At 42.2% G+C, this 26,957-nt stretch overlaps 1 protein-coding gene across 2 annotated transcripts in view; it reads right to left on the minus strand.

The window, feature by feature from the left end:
• LOC310959592 (mitochondrial import inner membrane translocase subunit tim16-like) overlaps positions 1-26,957 on the minus strand; it is a 117,990-nt gene that overhangs the window by 62,862 nt on the left and 28,171 nt on the right. For both annotated transcript variants that reach the window (XM_083930998.1, XM_083930996.1), the window contains exons 8-9: positions 22,321-22,404; positions 21,451-21,533 (exon numbers count right to left, since the gene is read on the minus strand). In XM_083930998.1, the coding sequence (XP_083787124.1) occupies positions 21,451-21,533; positions 22,321-22,404 (167 nt within the window). The remainder of the gene's footprint in view (positions 1-21,450; positions 21,534-22,320; positions 22,405-26,957) is intronic.

Below are 26,957 nucleotides of genomic sequence, written 5' to 3' on the forward strand. Positions count from 1 at the left end.
GTATTTAACGTGTGCTTTCCTGGAAGACAGGTCTTAAAAATTCTTCCTTACCAGCAGTGAGCTGGAGGCAAAATGGGAAAAAAGATTTTGACCGAAAAACACTCAGGTTAGGGTTGTAAGTGGATTTAATCATTGTGAATGAGTCACTGGTCTAAGCCTAATGAGTGAACATTGTTTACAATCCCACACAATAAACAGGCTGACCACCCATGTGTTTTATAGGTAGGATGCTGGTAAGGGATTGATGCAGAATGCACAAACACACACCCACACCTGCAAACGAACGCATTAATATACCGGCCCATAGCTGGGAGCTGTTGTGCAAGATCCCATGCTAACAACAGAAACATATAAAACAGCTCCACTCCTGTTATGGAGGCCCTATTATATCAATTTGCTCAGCAAGAGCAAACTTCCCAGTGAAATAACAGGAGAAACAGTACACCCTGTGGAGGTCAATAAGTTTTAACTTCTTTATCCTTCCTCCACCGTTTTAACCTTCTATTTATCCTGATATATATTTTTTAGCCTGTTTTAGCTTCTCATTAACCCATACTGGAGGGTATTCCAGGTTAAAAGACGGATAAGATACAGTACGTAGATGATGTCAGATTAGAATAATGCCTGCAGCTGAAAGAAGGCATGCATGTTTCTTTCCTCTCTAGACAGGCATCTGCAAATGTTCATGTATGTGAATAAGAAAGGAGGAAAGAGAGGGAGAGCAGGGGTGTGTGAGCGTGTGTGTGTTTCTCTCCCATTTTCTTCCATAAAACAGTCTCTCTTTTCTTCCTCTGGCTTTAAGAGAAACCTGGTCCTTGGATGGGGTCCAACTTTGACGCTCACACTCAGCCTGCGCTGCTCAATGGCCCCTATTGTAGTTTCAAGGGACCTTTTCCCCAGTCATCAACCAGAAAAAAATTCCACATGGAATTACTTCTGAGTGAGAAATGTTATGTTTTTTGTGTCACTCATTTTTTTGTTTCTAATTTGTTTCAAAATTCAGGGCTGCAAGAAGGCAGCCAAAGACAATGTGTTCAAGCACCAGGTCGTGTGTATTTCCTCTGCACTTCTAAATCTTTTATTGAAATTACTTTTTCTGCCTCTGTTTTCCAACTTCCAAATAGTCCAACGGCCCACACAGCACAGCTGACCTCCCAATAACCCCAAACCATCTCTCCTACCATAGTCAAGATTATTTTCAGTCAGCAGTTTTAGGGCATGAAATTAAGTCAACAAAAAAATCACAAGATGAAGCATCAAACTCATCATAAACTACAAAAAAAAGATTTGATTAGTATCAGAAAATGCTGACAGCTTAATTACATACATTATACTATGAAACAGTTGTAAAATATCTCCCAACACAAATCATCATTTGAAATATCCAGCTTTTATTCTAGAGCTGCATCCAGTTTCTATATTGCTCTGTGCTAATCAACAAGCGCCAGGGATTTTTTAAAAAGGGAATGGAAGCCACAGAGAGCAAAAGAGTAGAGAAGGGAAAGAAGAGCCGAGTAGAGAAAACACACCACCACTTTGTTTTTGGAAAACCTGGTTGTCTGGCTCCAGTTTTTGGCGCTCCGCTTGTTTCCCTACAGTACTCACTCCAACTCTCCTGCCCCTCACCCCACCTTCCCTCCTTCTAAATCTTTCTGAAGTAGTAATAACAGATGAAGGGTGGTGTGCCACCAGTTCCTCTTATGCCATACAACTACCAGTCTGTGCCAGCAGATGGCCCAAAAATCAGTGAGGGGAAAGATGAGAAGTGAGAAAGAGAAAGAAAAACAGGAAAAGACCAAGGAAGAATATGACTTTGGTTAGTTTTTGGAAACCTATATTAGCAGGCACACATGTGATTCATTTCACGTTCTGTTTAGTAGATTATTAGATATAAAAACAAATGGCAGTGTGATTTCCCCAGTGCAGATATTTTCTTCCATCCTAGGCTTGTCATTTGTGTCTTTTTTAGTTATTGTCTCTACCCTCAGTAGAATTAAAACCGACCCTCATTAACATTTCATACTAGAAATGGAAAAGGCAAGCTGGCAGGTAAGTACAACGAGTAAATCAGGGTTATACATTTGTGTAAATATGGGCCTACAGAATGTGACTGCCAGGGGCCACGGACATTCCCAGGAGGGTGCCAAAGCGTATTTGGTTGCGTTCTTCAGGCTGCATCCCAGGCTCGGAGAATATCAGTTTAGTGTTTAATGCCCACCAGCTGCAGAGTAACCTGGTGACAACACAAGACCTGAACACCGTTTCCTATGTTCTTTCGTTTCATCTTGCAGTCTCACTTGTCTGTGGTTGTGAATGTTTCAATAATGCCAATAACTTCAATACACCTGTAAATACTTTTACCAGTGTTATGATTAATTGCTAAGGCTGCAACAGCTATTTCCATTACAGTTTGAAGCAATTCTTACCTTTCTGGCAATTTGTACACTTTTCTTTATAATCTTAAAATGCTCCTAATAAACGTATGGCACACTAAAATGAAAAATAAATCCAAATCCACTAGGTGCTGAAACTGGTGTTGAGGACTAACGAAGTAGGGTGATGAAGCAGTGTGACGAAGCAGGGTGACGAAGCAGGGTGATGAAGTAGGATGGTGAAGCATGGCTTCAGGCCAGAGGAGGAGCCGCTGCACATGGGAACACACACTCTACCAGTTGAACTACCAGGTTGCACAATAAATGCCATTCTTGGTTATAGGGGGAAGTTTTGTTTAAAAGAAAAATAATAAATCATATTCATTTGGAAGATTAGAAATGCTCTGGGCTCTAAATCATAAGATAACCTCCCATATATGGAAAATCTTGTTCATTCCAAACTTTAACACAAAAACAGATGTAGAAGAGGACAGTAGAGTGTTAGATTCTCTAATGTAGTAAAGTGACTTTTGTTTGTGTCACCTACAAACCTTTTTATCCAGATTTTACCGAACCTGCTATATATTATATTCAGTATTTTCACCTACTACTTTTTCTAGTTTGACAATTAATAATGACATTGCTTACTGCTCATTGCTTAATGTAGCTACAAGTCTTTGGTAGACAAGTCATCTGGGTCCAAGTTGATTCAACTGTAGAGGTAGGACCCCAAAGGAAAATATGAGTGCCACAGAAAGGTCTGGTCTTGTGTTTATAGAGCTATAAAGAATCTTGAGCTCCACAAGCACAAGGTGTTGAAATAATCATAGCAAAATATGAACATAAATGAGGAAACCAGAAATGGAGAGTGATGATCCAATCAGTGTGGTATGATAAGAAGGAGAGGGTGGAAAGAATTAGAGGAAATTATAAAGTGGAGCGATGATGAAATGCGAGGAGAGAGGGAGATGGAGGGACACTGTAACTGGCTGAGACCTATCAAGGCCACATGCAGTGAAAAGCTTATCCTTGTGTGAAAAAGTGATGTGAGTGCGTCCAAAAGACAGCAGTTGAATTAAAGAGCACCTAAACAGAACAGCCTGTCGCTGCTGGAAAGCAAGTGTGCTTGTCATATTAAAGGAATGGAGGGTGGGGGAATTTTATTCATCCAGAAAAACATAAGCAAATGAGTAATATGGTATTAACGACGAGGAGTGGAGGCGGTAGTGGACAAAGAGGAGGTCGTGGAGTGTGAAAGGGGTGCAGGAGCGGGTAAAATAATTGCACATATTGGTTAGAGAACTGTTCCGTAATCAAAGATGCCAGAAGAGTCTGTCAAATCCAAATAAGCGCCCTAAGACTGGCAGATGACACCAAAAGCTCAAGCATGCAGCTATCAAATAATTATAGCCAGTTATTTTAGATTAAAACACCAGTAAGAGTAGTTTATACTCTCTCCGAGTTTACTGGCAGGAGGAATCAGTTTCTTGGACTATCCTTTTTCTGAATTAAAACTAGCTATAACCATTTGGATTCAAACGCACAGTTAATTCACAACGTAACTTCTACATTAAATTCCCTTGAAGTGAACAATCCCCAGAGCCCCTGTGGTGATTGCAGATAGGTCAGGATGTCAGGTAGCCTTGCAAAAGGTTGCTTGTCTCTCATGGCCTTTGTAAGAAAACAGCTGTGATGAGAAGTGATGAAGGTCTGAGCAGCTGTTCATGGAGCTAGTAGTTAGACACACCTGGGGCAAGCAAAGGGCCCAATTGGTGTGTTCCAGTGATCGCCACCAACACTCCTGCCACATCAGCGTCTGGCAAACCTCAAGCATCATAAGTTGCTTTGTTGTTTTCGTCGTGGGCCCTAAAAAACTCAAAACTTCTAACCAAAACCGTCTCCAGACAAAACACAGAGGAACCCAATGACGCGTGACAGTAACTGGGAGTTATCATTGTTTCGCTTGTCACTGTAATGCATCGTTCATCACACACAGACAAATCAAGGACTCCTGCACCGCATGTAACTTCACCGAGGAGGCAAAAGATTACAACTTCAAAGTGGAAAGAAACAAAGAGAACCATTTTTAACCTCCCATGACTGGACACAGCGAAGCATTAAAATGACCATGGGGCTTATGATCTAATAAAGTTACTAAAGTCTCATTAGTCACTGCAAGGGGGCCACACGTGCATCCACACGAAGGGTGGGGGGGGAATCAGCAGGAGAGGATCATCTTGACACAGCCTGTATGGCAGAGTCCCAGGTAATGATTAAAACCATACTACTTGGTGCTTAATTTCATCTCACCAGATCCAGACCCACACGTACACACACGCACACACACACACAACCAAAGACTTGCACTTATACAGTTAAACAGAGGCATCTATGATTGTTTATGATATGCTGTAAAAAGTAATGCGGCACTAAGTTCAGGTCAGGTAAGCAGATGCTGAGTCTGGCATGCTATTAAGGCATGATTTCCTGTTACTGCAGCTGCTACCTGCTGTTGTGGCTTAATATTGTTAAAAAATACATTGCAATTACAGCTTTTAATACATGATGTAAATATTTTTACAAGTGTCATACGAGGCATATGCAGCATGTACTGGAACTGATCTTGAATTGATACTGAGAGTAGCAAATGAACAAACACTGGGAACACAAATCCCCCACCTCTAAAACTAATTAAGACAGAAAACATTCTCTTAGGCGGTTATGCACTTATTTAAAAAAAAAAAAAAATAGCAAAAGATCTGGCCATGGTGGCATGTTAGACTTGGAAACCACCACCTACTGTTTCCTCTCTCTTCCTCCAGGCTCCTTTTTATTCCCCCATTTATCATTTTCAAAGACATACAGCAACATTTAAGAGCTAAAAACCTGCAGCGCAAACAAAACAGCAGACTGTCCACAAACTAAGAGTAGCACACTGATGGGGAGAAACCCAGCCAAAAGCCTATGAGGCCAAGCATTCAGGCCTCTGTTACATCCCCCCCTTAAGACACCAGAAGACATTCATCAAACACTGCTGTGTACACATCCTGCGCTAACTTTCAAACTCTACTTGCATCATGGCTGCGGCGTGTATACACATCTGCAAATTCCACGTTGTTTGGGGCCGGCGCTCCTGTGTAATCTCAAATTGAACTGAGCTATCCTGTAACGTGGGTGGGCATATAACGGGTACGGGCAAGTGGCGAGAAAAAGAAAAGAAACATTACACTAATTTTATCAGCCCTACCAACACCAATGCAAATGGCATAACTCTCATTTTGGACACAAACTTCGGAGACATTTTTTCTGGAAGTTTTGGAAGTATTGTATAGGTTGGCAATTAGAGATACTGTATATTACTCAAAGTGGAATGAAATACCTCCACCATTGGAGCAATGTGTGTGTGTGTGAGTGTGAGTGTGAGTGTGAGTGTGAGTGTGAGTGTGTGTGTGTGTGTGTGTGTGTGTGTGTGTGTGTGTGTGTGTGTGTGTGTGTCTGTGTGTGTGTGTGTGTGTGTGTGGTGAGTGGAGGGTGGCGACAGGCACGGCTTATGTGCCTGTAATCCTTTTCATCACAGTAGGTGCTCCTGGTGTCTCTGTGGTAGACAGCATGTTTTACACATACTGTACTGTGTGTCTTACAGGATGGAAACCCCTTCCCATGTGTCCGAGTGGATAAGATGCCACAAGTAAGTTTTGTTAGCGTTTGTGAATTGTTTTCATGGACAAATGTGGGAATAATATCACAAAAAGCATTGAAAGGATGATGTAAGGGAGTAACCAGTTAATAGAATTGTCAAACGATCGCCTTAAAGGGATGGTTCCAATTTATTGAGATGGGGTTGTACCAGGTATTCATCCATGGTCAGTGTATTATCTACAGTTGATGGCGGTTGGCATACCCCAAGTTTGGAGAATCAGGCAGGAGTCCCTAGACAGAAGGTAAAAAATGTACTGCTGTTGATGGGAGCAGCAGTTAAAAATATTTTAGCCATCCACTGTATTTTGTGTGTACACGTGTGTGAACAGGGCTCGCCATCCTTATGTGTTCTGACACAAAGGTTGACTTCAGTAATTCACATCTGTCAGACTATTTCCATTTCCCCCAAACACACATCCACATCCAACCCAAACATAAGTGTTCACTGGCAGATCATAATGGCCATCTCAAACATCCTGCCACTACAGGGCTGAGGCCACCTCTGACCCCTGCATGTCAACTCTAACTCTACAGGAATAGACCATCAATTTACGACCAACAAACACCTGTTTGTTTCTAACCGCTAATAACACTCAGAGGAAGGGGTGTGTTTTGGAGTAAGTCATTACACTCAAACACGGAAAATGTTGATCTGCTAATCCTGTCCATAGGGAGGGTCTGGACAGTCACACGTGTCTGGGTGCTGATTAGTAGTGAGCTGGTGAATGAGTTGCAGACAGGGATAAGGCTGATTTTTACAGACTTTTGTCTGGTAATTAGGGTGCTGGTTTACATATCCTGAGCAGTCAGGATTAAACAGGGACAAAGACCCACCTTCATAGATGTAAAGTTATCAGTGTTACACGCCTGTACAAGCACATTTGCCTTTGAGGTAAACTTGTGAAAACTCTCCATTTACTTTCAAACATGTTTGAAATAAACAGTACTTAATAAAGGAAAACTTTACTCTCATAATGACCATTTGAGTATCAATTGGCTTGAAATTGTGCGACAAAAACAGTTCTTTATACAAACTCAAGGCAACACTTGAATAGAGTAATTGATATCCAAATGTTTGTTAAGAGGGTGAAGTATTCCTTTATCCAGACAGACAGACAGACAGACTGGTTCAAGGTTCAAAATATTGTAAAAAATAACGATATAGAAAAATGAAGACAACTTGTTTTTTTTATTTACAAAAACTGGTCGAAATTGAATCTTTTTCACAACATGCACAGTGGACCAAAATCAAAACAAGTACTGGACGTTATTGTGTAATTCTTGTGGTATTGTGTGATTTATTTCTGTCCTTAGTATGTCAAATAAACTTAAGTAATAATGCATGTTTACTTTTTTTTAATCTTCCCCCACAACTCAGCTTATGAATCTAATACTTTTCGATAACCCGCTCTTAAATCTCAGAACAAGAGTTTTCAGAAGTGTACCCGATGTGCTGCTTGGCAATGCACATCTTTCACATAAAATGTAAGTGGAATTAAAACTGGTCACTGCAAAGGATTAGCTATCAGACCCAAGTCTATGCAAATTGATTTTCATGCTGCACTGATCAAGTCAATGGTAATTACAAAAAGTACACAATTTGTATTTTATGAGCTAAAACATGCAAAACCACCAGTATGGTCCTTTAAGTATGGCCTAGGCTCTTCACTGCCTCAGTATGTGGACCTGAAGCCACAGCCGACCTCTGTCCGGTCTAGTTGCAGTGACAGATGCCAAAAGCCTCGCACAGCCCACAACTGTCCGGGGCTTGGCCAGGATCAGAGAGGGTAGTTCTTGGAGAGAAAGGGGTGGTTTGCTGGGCTGGGTGGTGCTATGGTCACAACAGCAGAGTGAGAAACTAGCCGCCGCACAAGACAAACATAAACAGGGACACCCGCTGGGCAGGCTGACGCCGCGTGCCTGAGTGGGTGCCTGCCAGCCCGGGCTGTGGCCTGGGGGTGTGGGCAAGGCGGCTGAGCACCCCGGTAGGCACCCCAAGTCGATGGGTTCGCCCCAGTGGAAAGTCTGCATCAGCCCGCACAGAGCCCACTGTGGCTAAGAGAAGGTAGCGATTCACCAGACCACCCCCCTCCAGCAAATGTAGCCATCACTGTCCAAGTGACCGCAAGCTAAATGTATCCTCCATGCACAGCAGAAAATAGCATAACTGTGGGGAGGGAGAGAGAAAAGGGAGAGGAGTGGGGGGAGGCAGATATAAAGACATAAAAGTAGAGGGTTGAGATTGAGGAGGGAGAGGTGACGAATTGAAAAAATTGCACCGGGATTATTATAATGTGAAGAAAGACGGAAACAACTTAATCAAGCAAAGGAGTAAATATCTAAAACAAAATAAGGAGGAAGACATGAGCCAGTGAAGGGGGGTCTGAAAGACGGAGCACTCCTAAAAAACAGTAAACGACAGCAGACAGACGGGGGGCGGGGGTCTCTCCAGTTCAACCACCACATATTTTCCCTCGAAAGGGGTATAATTTACACAAACCCACAAAAAGGTCAGGAGCAGAGCACGCGGTGCCAGCTCCATCTCAGCAGCCAACACATTTTTCCTTCCTCTTTCCCTTTCTGTCTGTCTCTCTTTCGTTCCGTCTCTTTGTCGCTCTGTCTGTTTTTCTGTCTCTCTAAGCATCATATATTTTTGCAGAACTTACTCCAATCAATGGATTTTATGTTGGGTGATGCTTGTGTGCGTTATTCGAAGACCATGTGTCTTTTCGCAGTTTTGGTTTTTGCTGCATGCAGCTGGCAGGAAGTGGTGTTCCACTCCAGTTTCAACGTCTTGCATCCCCCCATCTTCTTTACAGTCCAAATACATAGGAGACGAATGGAGTGGAATGGAATACTCAGTAAAGGTGGAATGGGCATGGCACTGCATAAAGGACAGGGAAAGGAAGGATTTAAGACAAAGGCTTTGTAACCGCTGTATGTGAGTATTGCAGGTAAAAGTGCAAACAAATGCAAAAATGCATTGTATTTCTGTTGTTGGAGTGAATGTTTGGAATGATTTGGCCATAGATTTAAAAGACTGCAGAACATTAATTTACTTTAAAAACTGTTCTCAAGAGAAACATTATTCAAACATATGTTGATTGTGTATGCTGACAGCAGCAATAAATTAATTATTAGACATTTTCTTTTTGACCTGTGTGTAGCAGCTACCTAAGTTTATGTGTTTTAAGAGGTAGGCGTTATAAGCTTTAGCTTCTGCCTATTCCCTTTTTTCAGACCTTATACATTTATTATTTGTGTGTTTGTCATGAAATGTCTTTGTCTGAAATGTCTGAAAATAAACTGAACTGAGCTGAACGGAAAGTCGAGCAAAGAGTAAAAGAATAAAAGGCCATATTGTCAGTTTCCTTCATCAAGACAAAATCGCTTGCCACAAAATCAGGCAGCATTTGCCACATTGTTTTACCTGCTAATGTTACTCCCAGTCAGGCTGCATGTTGCCTTATCTTATGAGATTAGACGATGACGTAGGGCTGGTAGATACGACCAAAACCAAAAAGGTCATTTCATATCTCCATAATGATATACATCATGTTTTCTGGTAAATAGTCTATATGAAATAAGCATCGCTCTTTCTATACTCCTGTGCAGATACTTGAAAAATGACTTCAGTAATGATATTTTTTTCATTTCATTATGAACTCTAGTTTAAAATAAACATATTGTGCAAGGGTCAGAATATAAATAGTGTCAGTAATGACGATATTCATGTTTCACCTTCCATCAGACTTTATCTCAATATATGAGGATATCTGCTCACGTGTGTGAAATCACAGTTTATGTTATCCAGCTGATGTTAATCGCACTGAACTGTGTTTTCTAAGGTATTTGAGATAACATTTTCGGAAAAGTTTGAGTTTATGGGCTTGTTATTGTCCATTTAGACAATGTAATTGTAATTTTTTTTTTAAATATCGTTTCTATTTAAAGGATGTAAATTATCATATTGACTTATCGCATGGTCCTAAAATGACAGCAGTTGAAAATTCAAAGTATTTCTCTGAGAAAGGAAAAAGCCGGGAGTGAAAATTAAAAACCAACACGTCCCCAGGAGGAAGACGAATAGTTTGCACAGTAGTTAGCTCGTAGCTGAGCGTGGAGACGGTTTGCATCCTGCCAGCTAACAGCTGTCCCGACAGCTTCACATCAGCACTGGACCGTGGAAGCACCATGATGGCCAGGATGTGTGGAGAACAGTTAAGAATAATACAGGCCACCTCACCAGCACACGTGTATGAATTTCTTTCGCCATTCGTCCATCAACCCAGTGTTTTTCAGTCCAGTGCTTATGAAAGGTTTGCTCCTCTAGAACACCACCCAGGCAGGTCAGAGTGAAAGACCCAGCAGCTCCCCAGCTTTGTCCCTTTGGCCTCTAAGGAACAAGTGGTCCCTTAAATATTTGCCTGCAGCTGGGCCTCCCTCTTTTTTCGGACTGGTCTTTTGGTCAAACATGTTTGTCTACAGTGCTTTGTAAAGCAGTTGCTCTTCCACTCTAACCCCAAGACCAAATCCACACAGCTGGCTTATAAAGAAACCCGTTGGAAACAGCAGGATACAGTAAACATGTTGGTACAAGGCACATCAGCTCTGTTTTTTCTTAACCTGTTTCAACAAACTATGCCATGACTGTTTTAGACAGGCTATCCTATGACTGATTTAAGCATTTTTGGACTTTTTCGACAATATCGGTCCTGTGACTCTTTGGGGGGGCTCATTTTTAATCTATATACTGAGCGCTTTGGAAAAGCAGCACCGGCTGATACCTGCCACCTCTGTTCTCCACAGCAGGACTTATCATTCACAGCATGCAAACACAAATTTAATAACATTTTTATAAGTAGACAATGTTTTGAAGTTGTGGTTATGAAAAATAAATCCTTAAAAGGGGTAACTGTGACTGTTTTGTTTGAGAATAAGCATTAGTTGCTGGGTAGGCTGTATCGCTGTGCATCATTATTTCTGCGTTCTAAAAATAGATTTGGAAAAAAAGAGTACTTGATTGGACCTCAAGGAATTGATGCGATTCCTCGATCTTGGAATGAACTACTCATGCCCATCTCTAACTGCTAGTGAAGCATTTGTATCCAATAATTAGTTAATGACGTTAAATTTATTAAATTAATTAGTTAATTGGTTAAAACGAGTGAGGAATGACCTGAGTACTTCCCTAATAATTAATAAAATAGAGGACTATATAGTAGTTAGTAGAGTAGTGACACAAAATGGGTAGGTAATCATAAGATAATGATGAAGTAATGAGGGTTGTAAATACTCAGTTGACTTTTCTTGGGGGACACAATAACAGTAACTAATGTTTCGGTAATTAATGAGTCCAATACAGACTGAATTTTGTGCCTCTCAGCAGCTGAAGAAAGTGGCCATAGGGAGGTACTTAATATTGATTCATCAATTATGAAGTCATTACTGATTTACAGTATTTCTCAATTAACTAATGTATACATAGTGATTACTAATGGTTCACTAGCAGTTAGTTCCTCATTCTGTCCTCATTTGATTCCTGATAACTACACAAAAAGTTGTGCACCTTATTGTAAAGTGCTCCCAACATGGAAACTGGACTAAGGGCTGGTATAATGGAAACAAAGAAAATGAATTCACTTTATTTGTTTTAAAGTGTACTATCTTGTTAAAGTAAGTATCACCGCTTGAGCGCATGGCTGAATAAAGGTACGGATGATTAGGTCTATGTCACTCCACCTTTCAAATCCTGTTGAGTGATGATGAAAACTGTTTGGCGATGGTCTACCGGTGCTGAAAAAGTACCCGTCCAGGCATGTACATGCGTATGACAGTGTGGCGTGTACTATGAAGAATGCATGTATGTACATGTGTGTGAGGGACCTTACAGCTTGCCAGTAGAAAGGCAGTCCCTCCAGCTCATGGTTGGGCAGGTGTGAAAGACACCTTTGCCCCACATGCCCTCAACACACACATACAAACTGCAGTGGAAGAGCCCCTATGTTGTAGGAAATGGCATTGTCAGATCTCTTGCGGTCCCCCCCCCCACAATACAATGGATAATGGACCAGGACAGGAACCACTTTCAGGTGACTTTCGCAATGGGAGTTATGGGTGAGAAAATCCACACACTTGATGGAAGACAGCACAGCCCACTACAGGAAACCACCACCTCATACACATGTAGGTCTGATTGCGAACAACACTGGCAGGTGCATTTTTGGACGACAACAGCTGCTAAATGGAAATGGCAGAATAACATTCCAAAATTAATCTTTTAGTGCACTCAGGACGTCTTCAACTTACAGGTTCTCTAAATCAACACTCATGATGAAGTCTGCTTTCCTCGTCTTTTGTGGTCAGGGGGGAAAGTATTAGACAAAAGATAGCAAAGACACAATAGAGGGCTTACACTCCCAACTCTTACAAGACTCTACCTCCCACTTCTATCCCAACTCTTCAGCCCCCTGCCACCGCAGCTTTGCACAAAGCTTTCATACAATAGCGAACTGACTAATTGACCTTGCTGAAATAATGTTGGTGGCTTCAAACAGAGGACATTCAGTTGATGTTAGAGCAGGAAGGTCCACAGAGGTTTCTTTAAGAGCACACAGACTAAAGACCAACTGGGGTTCCCCCTGAGGATCCTCCATCTTTTCTTCTTTTCTCCCACTCCAACTTGCTTTGCACAATGGGGAAATTATTTCCTGGCCTCCATCACCTCCTCAACTCTCCCACCAATTACATTTTGATGAAAGTTTTTAATCTTCTTAGGGCCAAGTGCCCTCACACAGACGCACACACACAACCTTTGGCAGAAAAACAGGGAGGCCGTGCAGGTGCAGAGCAGCTTTTGTTTTCATAACATTTCCATAGAGACGAGAAGAAATCAGACAGGCAGTGATGCTGTTATGTCCTTTCCCTGCTATTTTCATCACTGTTGTCCATACACTCATTTAACCGTGTGTCACAACCTCTGGTGCTTCAGCACAATTGAAACACAGTGAGGTATAACAGCACACACACACACACACACACACACACACACACACACACACACACACACACACACACACACACACACACACACACACACACACACACACACACACACACACACACACACACACACACACACACACACACACACACACACACACACACACACACACACACATACACACACACACACACACACACACACGCACGCACGCACACGCACACGCACACGCACACACACACACGCACACTGAGCAGCAGCACGCCTCAGCACTTTTCCCATTAAACTAAGCATGGCATATTACTCCTGCCTCACTGACATTGACATATTTCCACAGTGTGGGCAGACAAATAGGCCCCACATGGGAAGTGACATCAGCCAGGAGCACATGTGGCCCACCTGCCACTGACCAATCAGGGAGTCTCTTCGATAAAGACTTTCCTTTTGTTGTCTCGGGTTTCCTTTTCAGACAGCAGGTCTGCCAGCGACAGCCCCAACATCACTGGTTTCTATCATGGAAACGTGATCATAAAAGAGAATACAATGAGCAGACGATCCACCTACTAGACTGCTCTTTCTATTAAACGATAGGAAAAGTCTGCTCACTCAAACTCACTTTAAAGAAGAAGGAAAGCTGGGCTGGATTGGCTATTGTGCCAGATGTGGATGAGTGCTGTGCTGATGTTACGCAGACCATTTACACATGCAAAAGCCATTGCCTAAGATATTATGAGATTGGCTTAGGCATCAGTATTGGCAGTGGATTTTTTGAGTGTTGTTTTTGCTGAATTTGAAATGAAACATTAACTATGGTGTTCACATGCCAAGAATCAAACTAATGGGATAATAGGCTGCTAAACTGTTTCTCGTGCAGGTGCGTTTCACTTCATTATTGATTCATGCAAAATAGAATTTGTGTTAGAGTTGTGTGATATTTGCATTGGAGTCTACAGTTGTTTCTTAACATGAGAATGACAGAAGCCAGGAGACTTAAAATTCACAGTCTCTTGGCTTCTCACCCTCTGGTACATTTTGGATATCAACAGAAGAATGGTGAACAGCGAAAAGACACTATTACTTAAATGTCAGACCTATCAGATTTTTCAAAAACTACACTGAGGAGAGTATAAATATGCAAATATATAATATATATAAATATAATATATGCAAAGTGTCATGGACAGACGAGGCAAAGGTCAACATGTACACTACCAGAATGATGGGAACATTGTAGCATGAGAAGGAAAAAGATACACTTCAAAATCCAACAAATACCACCATTTCTCTCTGGTCACTTCTAACAGCAGCCACAAGATGAATGGAGAATTATACAGAAACATGTAGCCTATAGCCATAAAAATTACCACAATATCCGCACAGTTTGTCTGATGGATGGTGGATCTACGACTTCAAATTAGAGCTGATGGTTTTGATCCAAATCTACTATGCTAGGGTACAGAAGCATCATAAAATGTGTCGAATACAAATCATTGGAGACTCCAACTAGGTCAAATAGTCTTCCATGTTGACAACTACCTCAAGTTGTATCTCATTTTTAATCAAACAGGTTCTATCTATCTCTGTCCATATGAATTATGTGGGCCTGAGCCACTCCTGTCTGTTTGAATCAATAACGCAGTCTCTCTATCACTCCCTTTGTACCTTTATTATTCTTTGTAAGGCCATGAGGTGTGCAGTGACATGCTACCTGGTTGCAGCAGTCCCAGAGGCAGCAGTGCAGGCCAGGCTGTAGGGTGGGGGTGGGCGGGGTGCAGGGCAGAAAAAAAACATCTACTAATGGGAAACACACTTCACTCCATCGCTCAAATTGCTCTCTCTACCGCAGCAGAGAGAGGTGGCAGGCATCCAGGAGGAGACTGGCGTCCAAAAGCGAGGCATGATTTAAAAACGGGAGCTCTGCCCCGCCACGGTTCCTGATTCTCGTGAAAGGGACAATCATGAGCCTTATAAAACACATGCATGTGATGAAAAAGAGTCGGGCAGGAAGAGGGGGTTGATAATAACACATAAAGCAGAAAGGCAGTAAGACATAGTAGACTAACTGAATAAGTAAAAGAAGGATTTAAAGCAAAAAGATGAAATGAAGATACAGGGAAGCTTGGAAAAGAGTAGCAATAATTAATTTAATCATAAATCAAATGGGGCACTATGGCAACCTTGTGGATTTTCAAAAGCTACTCCTAGTTTGGAAGATCCCCTTGAACCTGCCATTGCAGTTTCTCCAGAAATAGCATCTCATTACATTGATACTTAATAGCAGTGTGTTTATTCATCTCCTAGCATTGCATCCGTGTATTGTGAATAATGGCCTGTGCTGTTTCCACTTTGTCCTTGCATCTTCTGCCAACCCAGCCTCCTTCACATCTCTATCAGATGCTCAGTTACAGGATATCTACTTTACCCAACAGAGCAGGGAGGAGGGTGCTGAAATGGACTTGGGATGGTCCAAAGTAGTGTGAAGTCTTCTGGTAGGGCAAAGATCCCAAATGTTATTGCCAGTGCATTTTTAATAAAGGTGAAGAAAGGCCTTTTTCCAGATGTTGGAGAAAAGTTATATCTGCAGCTGCAAGTGCCACCCCGGTGCTGTTTTTGTAAAGGATGGAAAGTGAAGTCTGACAGTAGTGGTCCAGAAAGCCATCCAATTTTGAGTCATTTGTGCAATTACCTTAACAACATTAGGTCGCCACGCAATGCAGAGCAGCTTCCCTTGACAAATCATCCCCAGTTCAGTGTGCATGAAATTATAAATCCAAACATATCATAAAATAAAGGTGAATGGAAGAAGCTGGGAGGGGGGGAGATGGGGTTGTTGGGGGATAGTAAGGAAGGAGGGGGGATTTTTCTTTCTATTTTTCCTTCTGTGGTGAGTTCACACAAAAGGGTCCTTCTGATCCCTGGAGTGCTGAGCACATACCTGCGGGATGAAATCAAAACCCTCTGTGAATTATATTAAATATCCCCTGCCAAACGCTCCACATAGTTCCATGTGTTTTTACCAGTTCTGAGAGGCTCCATTAGGCTTTGCTCTAAAAAAAAACTAAAAAAAACAACAACTCTTAATTAGAATCCCAGACACCAGCACCTTCAAAAACTCCATCCTTCCATTTTGTCTGTGTTGGACAGAGAGAATAGCAGTGAGGAATGGGGGGGACAAATGCTAACAGACAGAAAGTCTAATAGGTACCCAGATAATGATACAAAAGGATTCACTGATGGATAGAGGCTGTGTTTTTGACAGGTTAGCAGGGACCTGGAATAAAAAGAACATTTAGTCTTTTAGTTGATCACAGGGCATGAAAGAACAAATGATTTCTTCAATGATGTGTTATCGAGTAGAAGAAGGCTGCCCCATGAGCTTCCATGAAGAGCCCATCAAAGCTTATAGAGAGACAATTTCTTTAATATATATATATATATATATATATATATATATATAAAACAAATAAGAGGAGATTTCATAACTCCCTTCCCCTTCCTTTTCATCCTCTCTTCCTGGTTAAAGTCCCCCTCCACTGAATCACAAACTGAAACCCCAAATGTCTAACAGATTCCAGACACCATGTTTCAACTGTCAGAACACAGCGTTCAGGTTCTTTGACAGAGCGTGTGCGGTCACATCTTTACCCTATAACCTCCCCCCAAGGCTATCTTGGAGAGGGGGCGGGGGATGCAGCAGCTCAACTGTCGACTTGACCCTGAAGATCAATTGAATATTGTAGTTTTTGTCTTTCCACCTTAAACATGACTTTCCCGAGCCGGACCCGAACAACAAAGCTCTGTTGGCTGTTAGAAAGTGAACTCTGAGAAAAGGAGCAAGGTCAAACGATCGTTGAAACGTTCTGTGGCATTATTTGGGGGGACTGGTTTGGTTAGCGGTGCTGCAGCTGCACCTAATCCCCACAGGAAAGCCTTCATCTGGGACTGATTTAAGAGTGCCTGGGCCGGGGTGGAAGAAAGGGGGGGGGGGGGGGGCACTGTTCTGTAAAAGGCTGGTTCCCTTCTGGGACACAGGCCTCTTCTCAATCCATCTGATTAAAGGGAGTTTGGCTCAATTACACCCAATGACTGGGCCCTGCTCCCAGGCACGACCCTGGTAGGAAAACACACAGGAATAGATTGTGGAGACTCAATAGAGGGTGTGAGTATGTGCATCACACCTGGGGCACTCCCATGCATCAACCGCATAACTTCTCTCTTGCTCTCTCTCTGCAAGCAGCGCCGTCTGTCAGCAGTTCTTGCCTCAGAGGACGAGTTCTTTGTGTAACCTGTGACTGGCTGGGAAAACAGTGGAGTCGGCTCTTCAGGGACAGGCTTAAGTCGTCTCCAAACTGCAGGAAGGATTCCACTGGGCACCCGCAACAGCGAGAGCAGCCATAATGAGGAGTAATAGAAGATGGGTGCGTGTGGGTTTTTGTGCGTGTGTGTATGTGTCGACTTGTATGTGTTCATGTGCTTGAGGAGAGGAGCAGAACATCGTTAGTAACTGAGGACAATCACAGGAGTTGAAGCCAGAATTTTCTCTGAGATTTCAGTTTTGTCATGCTGAATTCTAACCAACTGACCCTCAGAGAACACATTAAATCAGTTTTTTTTTGACAAGCTACTTTACACGCATCGTCAAGACTTTGACGTGTTAATGCTGAGCGTGGTGAGTCTGTGTGTGTAACTGCTAAAGCGGAGGAGGGTGGAAATTGTCATGACGTCTCATGCATTTAGGCGGCAAGCTGGTTGCAATCGTGCCCAGTTGTAAAGTTCACTGATTGCAGCTGGCTTAGAGGCCCAATTAAACTCATTATTATAATTCAGGTTTATAGAGGGAAGAGTATGAGCGAGAGAGCAGTACACAGAGAGCCATGCTGTTCTCCAATATCCAGATCGGTATGGAAAACGGGCATGCCATAATAGCTACCTCTGCACAGTTAAAAACACCCCACTCAGGCTCATCACCCTCCATCCCTCAATTTTTCAGTCTCCATTTCAACCCCAACCAAAAAATAAACACTTCCCCTCCATTATTCTCCATCCAAATTATATTCCACCCACAACCCAATTTTACTGGCTCACGCTCCCAGGCCTCTTTATGTTGTGACACTCCAAAGAAAACAGTCCTACTGAACGTCGTGGACGAGCTCAGCTGACCTGATACAAGCCAGCTCACTGTTCCGATTACACACTGTGTCCACCACGGCCCTTCTAATTAAAAACAGACAAGGAAAAAAAAAGAACAAATCCATCTTTATATGCACCTCAGGCCTAAAATGACAGGGAGGAAATGCCCCACTCTGGATGTTTGACTTTGAGCTTCCTCAGCTGGCATGGTTCAATCTATCAAGTGCAGAGAAAAGTGGAGATGTGGTCGTTGATTATTGCGCACTGTCTTTGTCATAGCTGCTTAGTTACACATAAGAGACATGCTCTGAAGTTAGGCTGAACTAAAACAAAATTATCCACAGAAAACCAACCATGATAACAAAGCAGAAACAAACAATTAAAACCCTGAAGGCCAAAGGGAACTTGAGGATAGTCAACAAGCTGAATGACACAAAAGTACTGTGCCTTTGTCTAATAAGAAACAGCACAGTGAGATACTGGATAAACAGTAGTTAGCATGAGTGGAAGGACACGAGCCTCTTTCCCTCTGCATTATAAAACACAGATAAAAAAGATACAGTAAGAATGAGTAAACAGCCAGCAATAACAAACATTTTGACCTTGTCCATTACCTAGACACAGGCCAGCTATTTCTGTTATCAGCGTTAGCTGATTGCACACTACGTCTAGGAGCTATTTAGCTTTATAAAGTGTTTGGCTAAGATTGGCTATGACTAAATAAGAAGTAGTGATTACATTTTCCCCACAATTTAACTCCTGAAGCCTTGTTTGTTCTTGCCAATGTTTCCCACTGTGGAGATAAGCAGACAAGAATGGAGCCACAGCCTGTAACAGCAGATTTGGTCCGAAGCCCAGACGGGACCTTGGTCAGTGCGGCAGCTACATTTAAACAGGGAAAGAAGTGGTGTCTTTTCCTGGTTTTAAAGGCTGCATTAGTAAAGGGATTTTCTGAATTGTTCTAGCCGGTCCAATATATGCCTTTACCCTCTTAGTGATTATATCCACATTAGTAGCGATTATTTATTAAAAGTCTCATTGTGTAAATATTTTGTGAAAGCACATATAGTGTAGTCCCTACAATATCAATATTGAGGTATTTGTTCAAAAATATTGTGATATTTGTTTTTCTCTATCGCCAAACACGAACTGTTCTAGTTCAGAAAAAAATATAAACTAAAGTTATGTATTTTGATATTTTTTTAACAGATATCTTTCAGGCTTAACAGAGAGAGGGGGAAAGAAGAGTTGGGAGAGACAGGGTTAAAGAAAAAAAATTGTGGTATGATGAAGATGAAATGAGAAGGAGGGGAAAAAGCCAGAGTGGGCAAGGTCTCATCTGTCATCTGATTGCCTACCTGTTTTATATCCCTGCTGGTCTACAGACATCTGGAGGGGATGTGGCCTTGGGAGTGATCGCTTTCTGACACACCATCCCGGCATATGATAGCATGATTGAAGTGATTTAATACAGGACACATTGCAGATGGGTCGGCACACACCCCGGCAATTATGTTCAATGAAACAAATCACAGCATATCGAATTAATTAAATACAGGAAACCAAAGGGCTTTTCTCAAATCCAAAGCTAATTAAATGCATCTAATAAATCCAATATGGTGGGCTTTCCTCCTGATTCAAAAAAGTGTGGACAGACACTGAGGAAACCAGACAAAGCCCGCCGAGGTATCAGGAACACTCAACAGCTTCTCACCAGATGAGCAGGACGCTTAAAGAAATCCTCACACTGCTGCTACATTTTCTTCAAGTTGTGCCATAATCACAACCAAAAAGAACATCCACATTCCTCTGTCTATGAGACAACACACCAAGGAGACAGAGCTTGGAATAAAATTAACTAATTAACACTATCTTCTGTGGTTTTAGCAGACAGCCAGTTCCTGGTGTGCTCTGTTTTTTGGGGGATTTCTCTACATTTTGTACTAGTATGACTATCAAAAAAAATAACATATTTCCATTGCTAATAGGCAGCAAAAGAATGGTACATTAGATATCCTCCTTTTCCATAAAAGAAGTATGCTGGCACCAAACAATGCAATGCACTCAGACAAGCAACTATCAGTCTTACTCAAAAGAAGGAGGAAGGAATTTAGGACCCCGCTGTGTCAACTCCTAAATGCACGCACACGCACACGCACACACACACACACACACACACACACACACACACACACACACACACACACACACACACACACACACACACACACACACACACACACACACACACACACACACACACACACACGCACACGCACACGCACACGCACACGCACACGCACACGCACACGCACACACGAAATAACAATAACATTCCTCAGAGGTTGCTTCCCTGTGGTAGTCTTGGGCTAAAAAAATATATATATACCATTTACATACATTTTCATTGACCCATATCTTTTCAGACTTTCTGGTCCTTGTTGCAACCAAACATGGGCACACACAGCCTCTCAAATACCTGTGCCAAACAGATGTGGAATCTGTTTTGCCATAGCCTCACCACAAAGGGCTCTATGCAGCTACCTCTCTGCCTTTTTACAGTAATGATAATAATGATAATACATTTATTTAATCCACCACAGTGTGCTGAATCGCCTGGCAGAGTCCGATCTGCTCTGGTTTGGAATGACTTGGCCCACAAACCTGTTTATAATAGCACTAAAATGCATGAGATGGATCTGACAGAGGAACCCCTCACTCCCACCCTCTCTCTTCTCTCTCCTCCTCCATCGTTCCATTCCTCTCCTCTCTGGAGCCCAGCCACGCTCCTGCTCTCCTCCGGTCCTCCGCAACCGTGTTTGGAGAAATAAACGGAGCGATTTGGAGGAGGTCAGGAGCAAAAAAATTATGAGCGGTGAGCTAAAAGGAGAAGTGTTGATGTGTGTACTGCTGTTGCCTGACCCTACACAGTGATTATGTACAGAGGACCGCAGAGAGAGGACAGCAGTCTCTGTGTGTGGCTCTGACCCAGGAAATGGCAAGAATGTGAGGGACAGTGTGAAAGCTCTGGGAGGTCTGCAAGCCCGTCCAGCTCCATAATGTGCAGAGGCCTTCCATACATTGTAAATATGTAAATGCTACACACTAATATCCACATACCACACACATAAAAGTTATGCTAAATATGTCTTCGTCTCAGTGACAAGACATTAAAGTGCAACAGGGTCAGTGTCATGACTGTGTCAGTTACGGGGGGCAGCGGTTGCATACTGAAGCAGTACTCACCCGTTGGAAATGCCAAGGGACGCGGAGCTCACCGAAGAGTTCAGCTTTCTGCTGTCCCAAAGCCTCACCTCCCGACTACGCATCTACACACACAACAATATGAGAAGTCAAGCACTGCAAACACAGGTTAACACAAGCATTCATACAAACTAAATGAAACTCTTATGAGTTTCTAATGAGTTCTTAAAGGGGAACTCCACCTAAATTAAGACTTCCAATAGGTTATTTCCATGGCCTAGGATAGTTCAATCAACATTTGTTACATGAGCGACTCTCCTGCAAAGCCAGAAACAAGACAAATATATCTTGAACTTGGAAAGCCTTGAGCTACTCCATAGACAATGAATGGGAAACTCATTTAGTGGACCCACAAGATATTTGTTTTAGTTTTTTTTTTAACCCAAATGAGCTTTATTATATTGTAGTGTGCTCCTTCCTGAAAGAGAAAATGTCCTCCTATAGTCAGAACATTCTCCTGGGTGCTCTCAGTGCCATCTGTAACATCTTTCCCAATTCATCACCTATGGAGCAGCTCCAAAAATGGAGCGTAGTTCCCGTTTAAGAAGTTACATCATCATGATGTTGTGCCATAGCTTACAGGTGCAGTAATGCATGATGGTCATTTTCACTCATTTATACTTGTACTTCTTATTCATCTCAGAACCAAAGGCCATTTATTGAATTGTTGATCTCAGGGCTTTTTTGTGTGTCTTTGATCAGTTGTGTACATAAACGATTTAAATTGAAAAAGGAATTACCCAGTTATTGTAGTCTTGTTATATCGTATGTTTAAGAATAAATATTGGCACAAAAGGTGCCTGCAAATGCAAGATGTACAAGCACATTTAACGAGAGTTAAGGGTTTCTCACCATATCAAAGCCAGTGGTGAGTAAAAAGTCATCTCTGGTCCACAGGATGCGTGAATCCTTGTTGTTCTGAAGGCTCTTGGCACTCTGCGAGACAAACAATGCAACATTTTAGATTCAGACGACTAATTCAATCCATCTTACATGACTTCTTCATCTTAACTTGTTGAAGTCTGTCTCTGTGACGAAACCCTAATATTAAACATAACCTTGAGGTATAGTCCACAATAACAAGAGGGGGTGATGATTGAATGATTTGCAGGGAAGAGAAAAAGACAGAGAAAGGCAGAAAGACAGACAGGACTATTCCCAGGAGCCTCTGACAGATCCCTGTGGTGGGACAGAACAGGACTTGTCCCATGAAAGGGGCGCTTGTTATTGTTGATGTAGCAGACAAGGTGACTTCTGCCCCCGAGTGCAGATTAAATTACCAAACTGTGACCCATCTGTGTTCATAGGACTGAAACTTTGTTACGCTGTTTCCATGGGGAATATGTGTCAAAACAATGCTGCCACACTGTGTTTTATAGGTGGTCTTCAAATGTAATTGACACATATTGTCAGAAGGTAAGAGCTAAAAACAACTGCAGGTGTTGAAATGAAAGAATGTGCATTTCAAGACAACATGTAAAAAGAGACGCAAAGGGGCATGTAAGTAAGTTAATGTGCTGGATTTTGTACACATTGTACTCAACACTGTGGTGTTATTGAACCAAGCCATAGATATACTGTAATTATGAGAGTGAGAACAAAATATGAGACAAGATGCACAATGCTGGCTCACAGACAGTCGTTTAACTACTTAAAAGTGTGGTTTTTAAGTAACCAGGGCTTTAAAAGGCGGTCAAATTGTGCTATTTTGAGCTTAACCCAACTACTACTTGTAATGTTTCACACCCACAGTGAGCCCCTTGGTATTTGTGTACTAATACAAGAGTTACACTGAACTTTCCCATAAAGCATGGAGGTCAGCGATGGAGTTTCCACGGAACAGGAGCCGTTAGCTCCTCACCCTGCTGTGTCTCCCCAAATTGCAGTTGTCGTTTTTATGGCCACACTAACCCTGAGGAGCTTGGCTAGACGTGTGCGTATGGCAAGAGGACAGAGGATTATTTTCTAAGGCTTAACACTCGCAAATTCTCTACAGAGTGTGCTGCCTCTTTGTTGTGTCACCATCAAATAGCTGCAGATGACAAATTGTAAAAACAAAATGGGGAGAACTTAAGCTGCCGTCCATGTTGGACCCCCGGACAGGACATAGGTCATCAGCCATTATTAACATACAGCTATGTTTGAGTCCAAAGTGCACTTGCCAAAACTACAACTGAAGTTGAACAGTCGGACAAATAGTGATGAATACAGAAATATTAAATCCAGCTTGAGCACATAGAGGGACACACATGTGGGCCCTATCAATTCTGACTCAAACCCCACTTCCTTTTCTCTCCTTACTGACGTCACTCTCGCCACACGCCTGTCCAAGTGGTTTGAGAATCGACTGCTGAAAGGGAGAAACTGGGGTTCTGGTTAAATTTCTTTCAACAGTCTAAATCAAACATTTCGTCGCCGTTTGCTCTTCCCAAATCCTATACAGTATACTCCATACTTCAGTACATGCGGACAATAATTGACACATATTTTGTCTTGCTCTGGGTGCAGCAGGAGATCTAGGGACTGAACAGAATGGAGGATAAGGATGGTCATTGTTTTACTGATTTCAAGGAAAAGGAATTTTTAAAGTTTACGCCCTTCCCCATGAGAGTACTTTAATTGTGTGTTATCTTGTTTAGAAGGTTTTGATGTGTAGAAATGAGGCACTGACTTCAGGGTGAATTATTTTTCTTAATCAGAAACCACTCTTGGGCAGTGACTAAGCACACACAGCGTTTCTAAAATCATGTCCTACTCCGGTTACTGTGACATCAGGAAGTTACTGTGCTCAGCTGATGTTTGCCAAGTAATAGACACAACAGGCATCATTTTTACATTTCTATTTCTTTAAAAATAAAATACAATGTATAAATTAGAAACTTTTTGAGTTGTTAGTAGGCAGATTTTTTTTATTAAACTTTGAACTGGATACATGGATATGAAATGGATACAAATCCTCTCCTTTACATTTGGGGTTGGAAACTAGATTCTTTCCCAAAATGTTTGACTTTTCGCTAAATGTAAAGCTCTGGCCAAGACTCCTGTGCTGGAACCATACCCGTCAGTGAAGCAGAACCAACTATAAATCATAAACAGCAAGTTGAACGTGCGCTTTGAGGCCCCACTGGCGGCTCAAACCAAATGTATTGTTCTCAGCTATGAGGGGACTTGACAGTGTTACATATGTTCAGAGACATCAAACGACGGTTTTAAAAAGGAAATTTTCAGATGTGCACTTCTGCACCTCTCTCAGGGAGGATACGTCTTTGTCCATACCAGCATTGTATCTGACACCATCTGTCTGCAGTACAGATGTTTACTGGCTCCTGGTGTGCTCCCAAATAGCCTTATCCGCTAAGAGGGATTAGAAAACACTCTACTGACCTGGCTCTCAAACACGTTTCTGATGTTACGCTACCAGAGCACTGACAGAGTTGATAATAAGTCCTGGATTGAATAAACACTTAAATCGTGACTCAAGGTCATTTTTCAGCCTGCAGTCGGCCGGTATGCATTGTGCAGGTGACTGAACTCATATATGCCTTGAAAAGTCCCTGCAATGAGTCAGTTGAAGAATAGCCCAGATGTATGAGAGAGGTCCAGAGTAAACTAAGACCTCCAAAAAAGCGATAGATCAGAAAAGAACAGGGGAAGGAGAAAGGCTAAAGCAAGCACGGTATAAACAGACACAAAGATAATTCATTGCCATCGAGCTGTTCATCAGCTGCACCGCTGGCCGATTTCCTTCCAGGGGCAAGACAATGCAGAGTTGGTACTCTGACCAAACTAGGAATTAGTTGAGGTCTGACTATTTTAATCTGCTCAGGCTTTGTTTGACACTGGAACTGCTTTTAGGAGCAACGTGTGGTGTCTGTCATGTTTTCAAAGGAAGAAGTAAGCCCATCATCTGGACAAAAGAGGTTTTCATTTTTGGTTATGCAAAAGTAATCGAACGAGTTACTTTTATCATCAAGTAACTGTAACTTTTCATCTTCATGGCAGTAATCTTGTAATGTAAGTAGTTACTTTTAAAAGTAATGTTACCCAACACTGATTAGGATCATTACAAGTTTCAAAATACACGGATCATTATCTTGCCTTTAGACCTGACAATAGACTGGGTTGGACAAAAAGACAAATTACTCCGTGAGGGAGTAAAAAACTGAAAAACACTGAAAATATATCACCTTTCTATGAACCAGCTCTCTCTCTCAAGCTTAGTTTTGCCATTACAGCATCCATCAGGCCTTCACTATGCTGTCTGAGCCAAACAGCTTCAGAGCTGCAGGCAAATACAGTGGCCTGACGTCTCTCACAACAGACAGCTATACATGCTCCATAGATCACACTGGCATGATGTCATCCTTCACCCGGATATGAAGACACGTGCAGCTTTGAGCCTTTTGACGAAGATGTCATCACGGCTTGGCGGTTTGAGTGATGGAAAGTGCAATTGGGGATTTGTGCTGGGCCTCAGCTCACCTTTTGCCAATAAACAGCGTTTCAGCTTTAAGGTAGCGGAACACAGCCATCAGAGAGCTATAATACTACTACAGTAACACCCCGGGGCAGCCAGAGGACACAACATCTGGACTGTGCGTGTGTGTGTATAAATGTTGCCAAACAGTATCTCTCCTCCGCAGTCATAAATTTAACTAAAATCCCATTCACCGAGAGAACCCCAAACCAACCCCCCACCCCCACCTCCTCTCGGCTGAACCTTCCAGCCATGCTACAAATCGATCAGGACACACTTAAAAACAAGGAGGAAAGGAGAGGGAGAGGGAAAAAAAAGAAGAAAAAAGACAAATGTTTTCCTTAGCAGCCAAACAAAGGATCCAAGTAGATGAAATTCAGACAGAAGGATGGAGAGAGAAAAAGAGAAATGGTTCATGACTTGACAAAATACGGGAAGGAGGTGTAACGAATCAGTTACACCTGTTTGAGTGACTGGCTCATGCTCACAATAAAGGAAGTAGAGGAAATTACATCTCATCTGGGAAAAGAATATTACTAACACAGGTGTCTGCATCGAAATGTGGGAAATAGTTTTCAGACTGCTAAACAGTAAAAGTGATGTGGCAGGTCAAATAATGTTAAAAAAGGGAATGCTCAAGAAGAAGAAAAAGTGTTGCTGGTCGAGATAATGCCGATCACACTCACATGGCACCAGGCAGGGTTTACGCTACGATTAAACACACCGTAGAAAGAGATGTAGACACAGGAAAGCGCCAGTCAGCAGTCTGGCCAACTATGGTTTTCTTAGTCTATTAAATATCCCTTCCAAATATAAACAAATGAAGATCTCTCCATCTCCTTCTGTCCTTCTCTCTCAGCTATTTAACTTCTGGACTTCAGCAGACAGAGTGCACATCTGTGTCACTTGAATGTTGATTCACCGACCAGGACGAATATCAGGTGTCTGTATGCACATATGGGAACTATCACAATCTCTGCATCTCCCACTATCTCTCTCTCTCTCTCTCTCT

Source organism: Echiichthys vipera (genome assembly GCF_963691815.1).
Source record: "Echiichthys vipera genome assembly, chromosome: 17".
In the NCBI taxonomy this organism is placed as follows: domain Eukaryota; kingdom Metazoa; phylum Chordata; class Actinopteri; order Perciformes; family Trachinidae; genus Echiichthys; species Echiichthys vipera.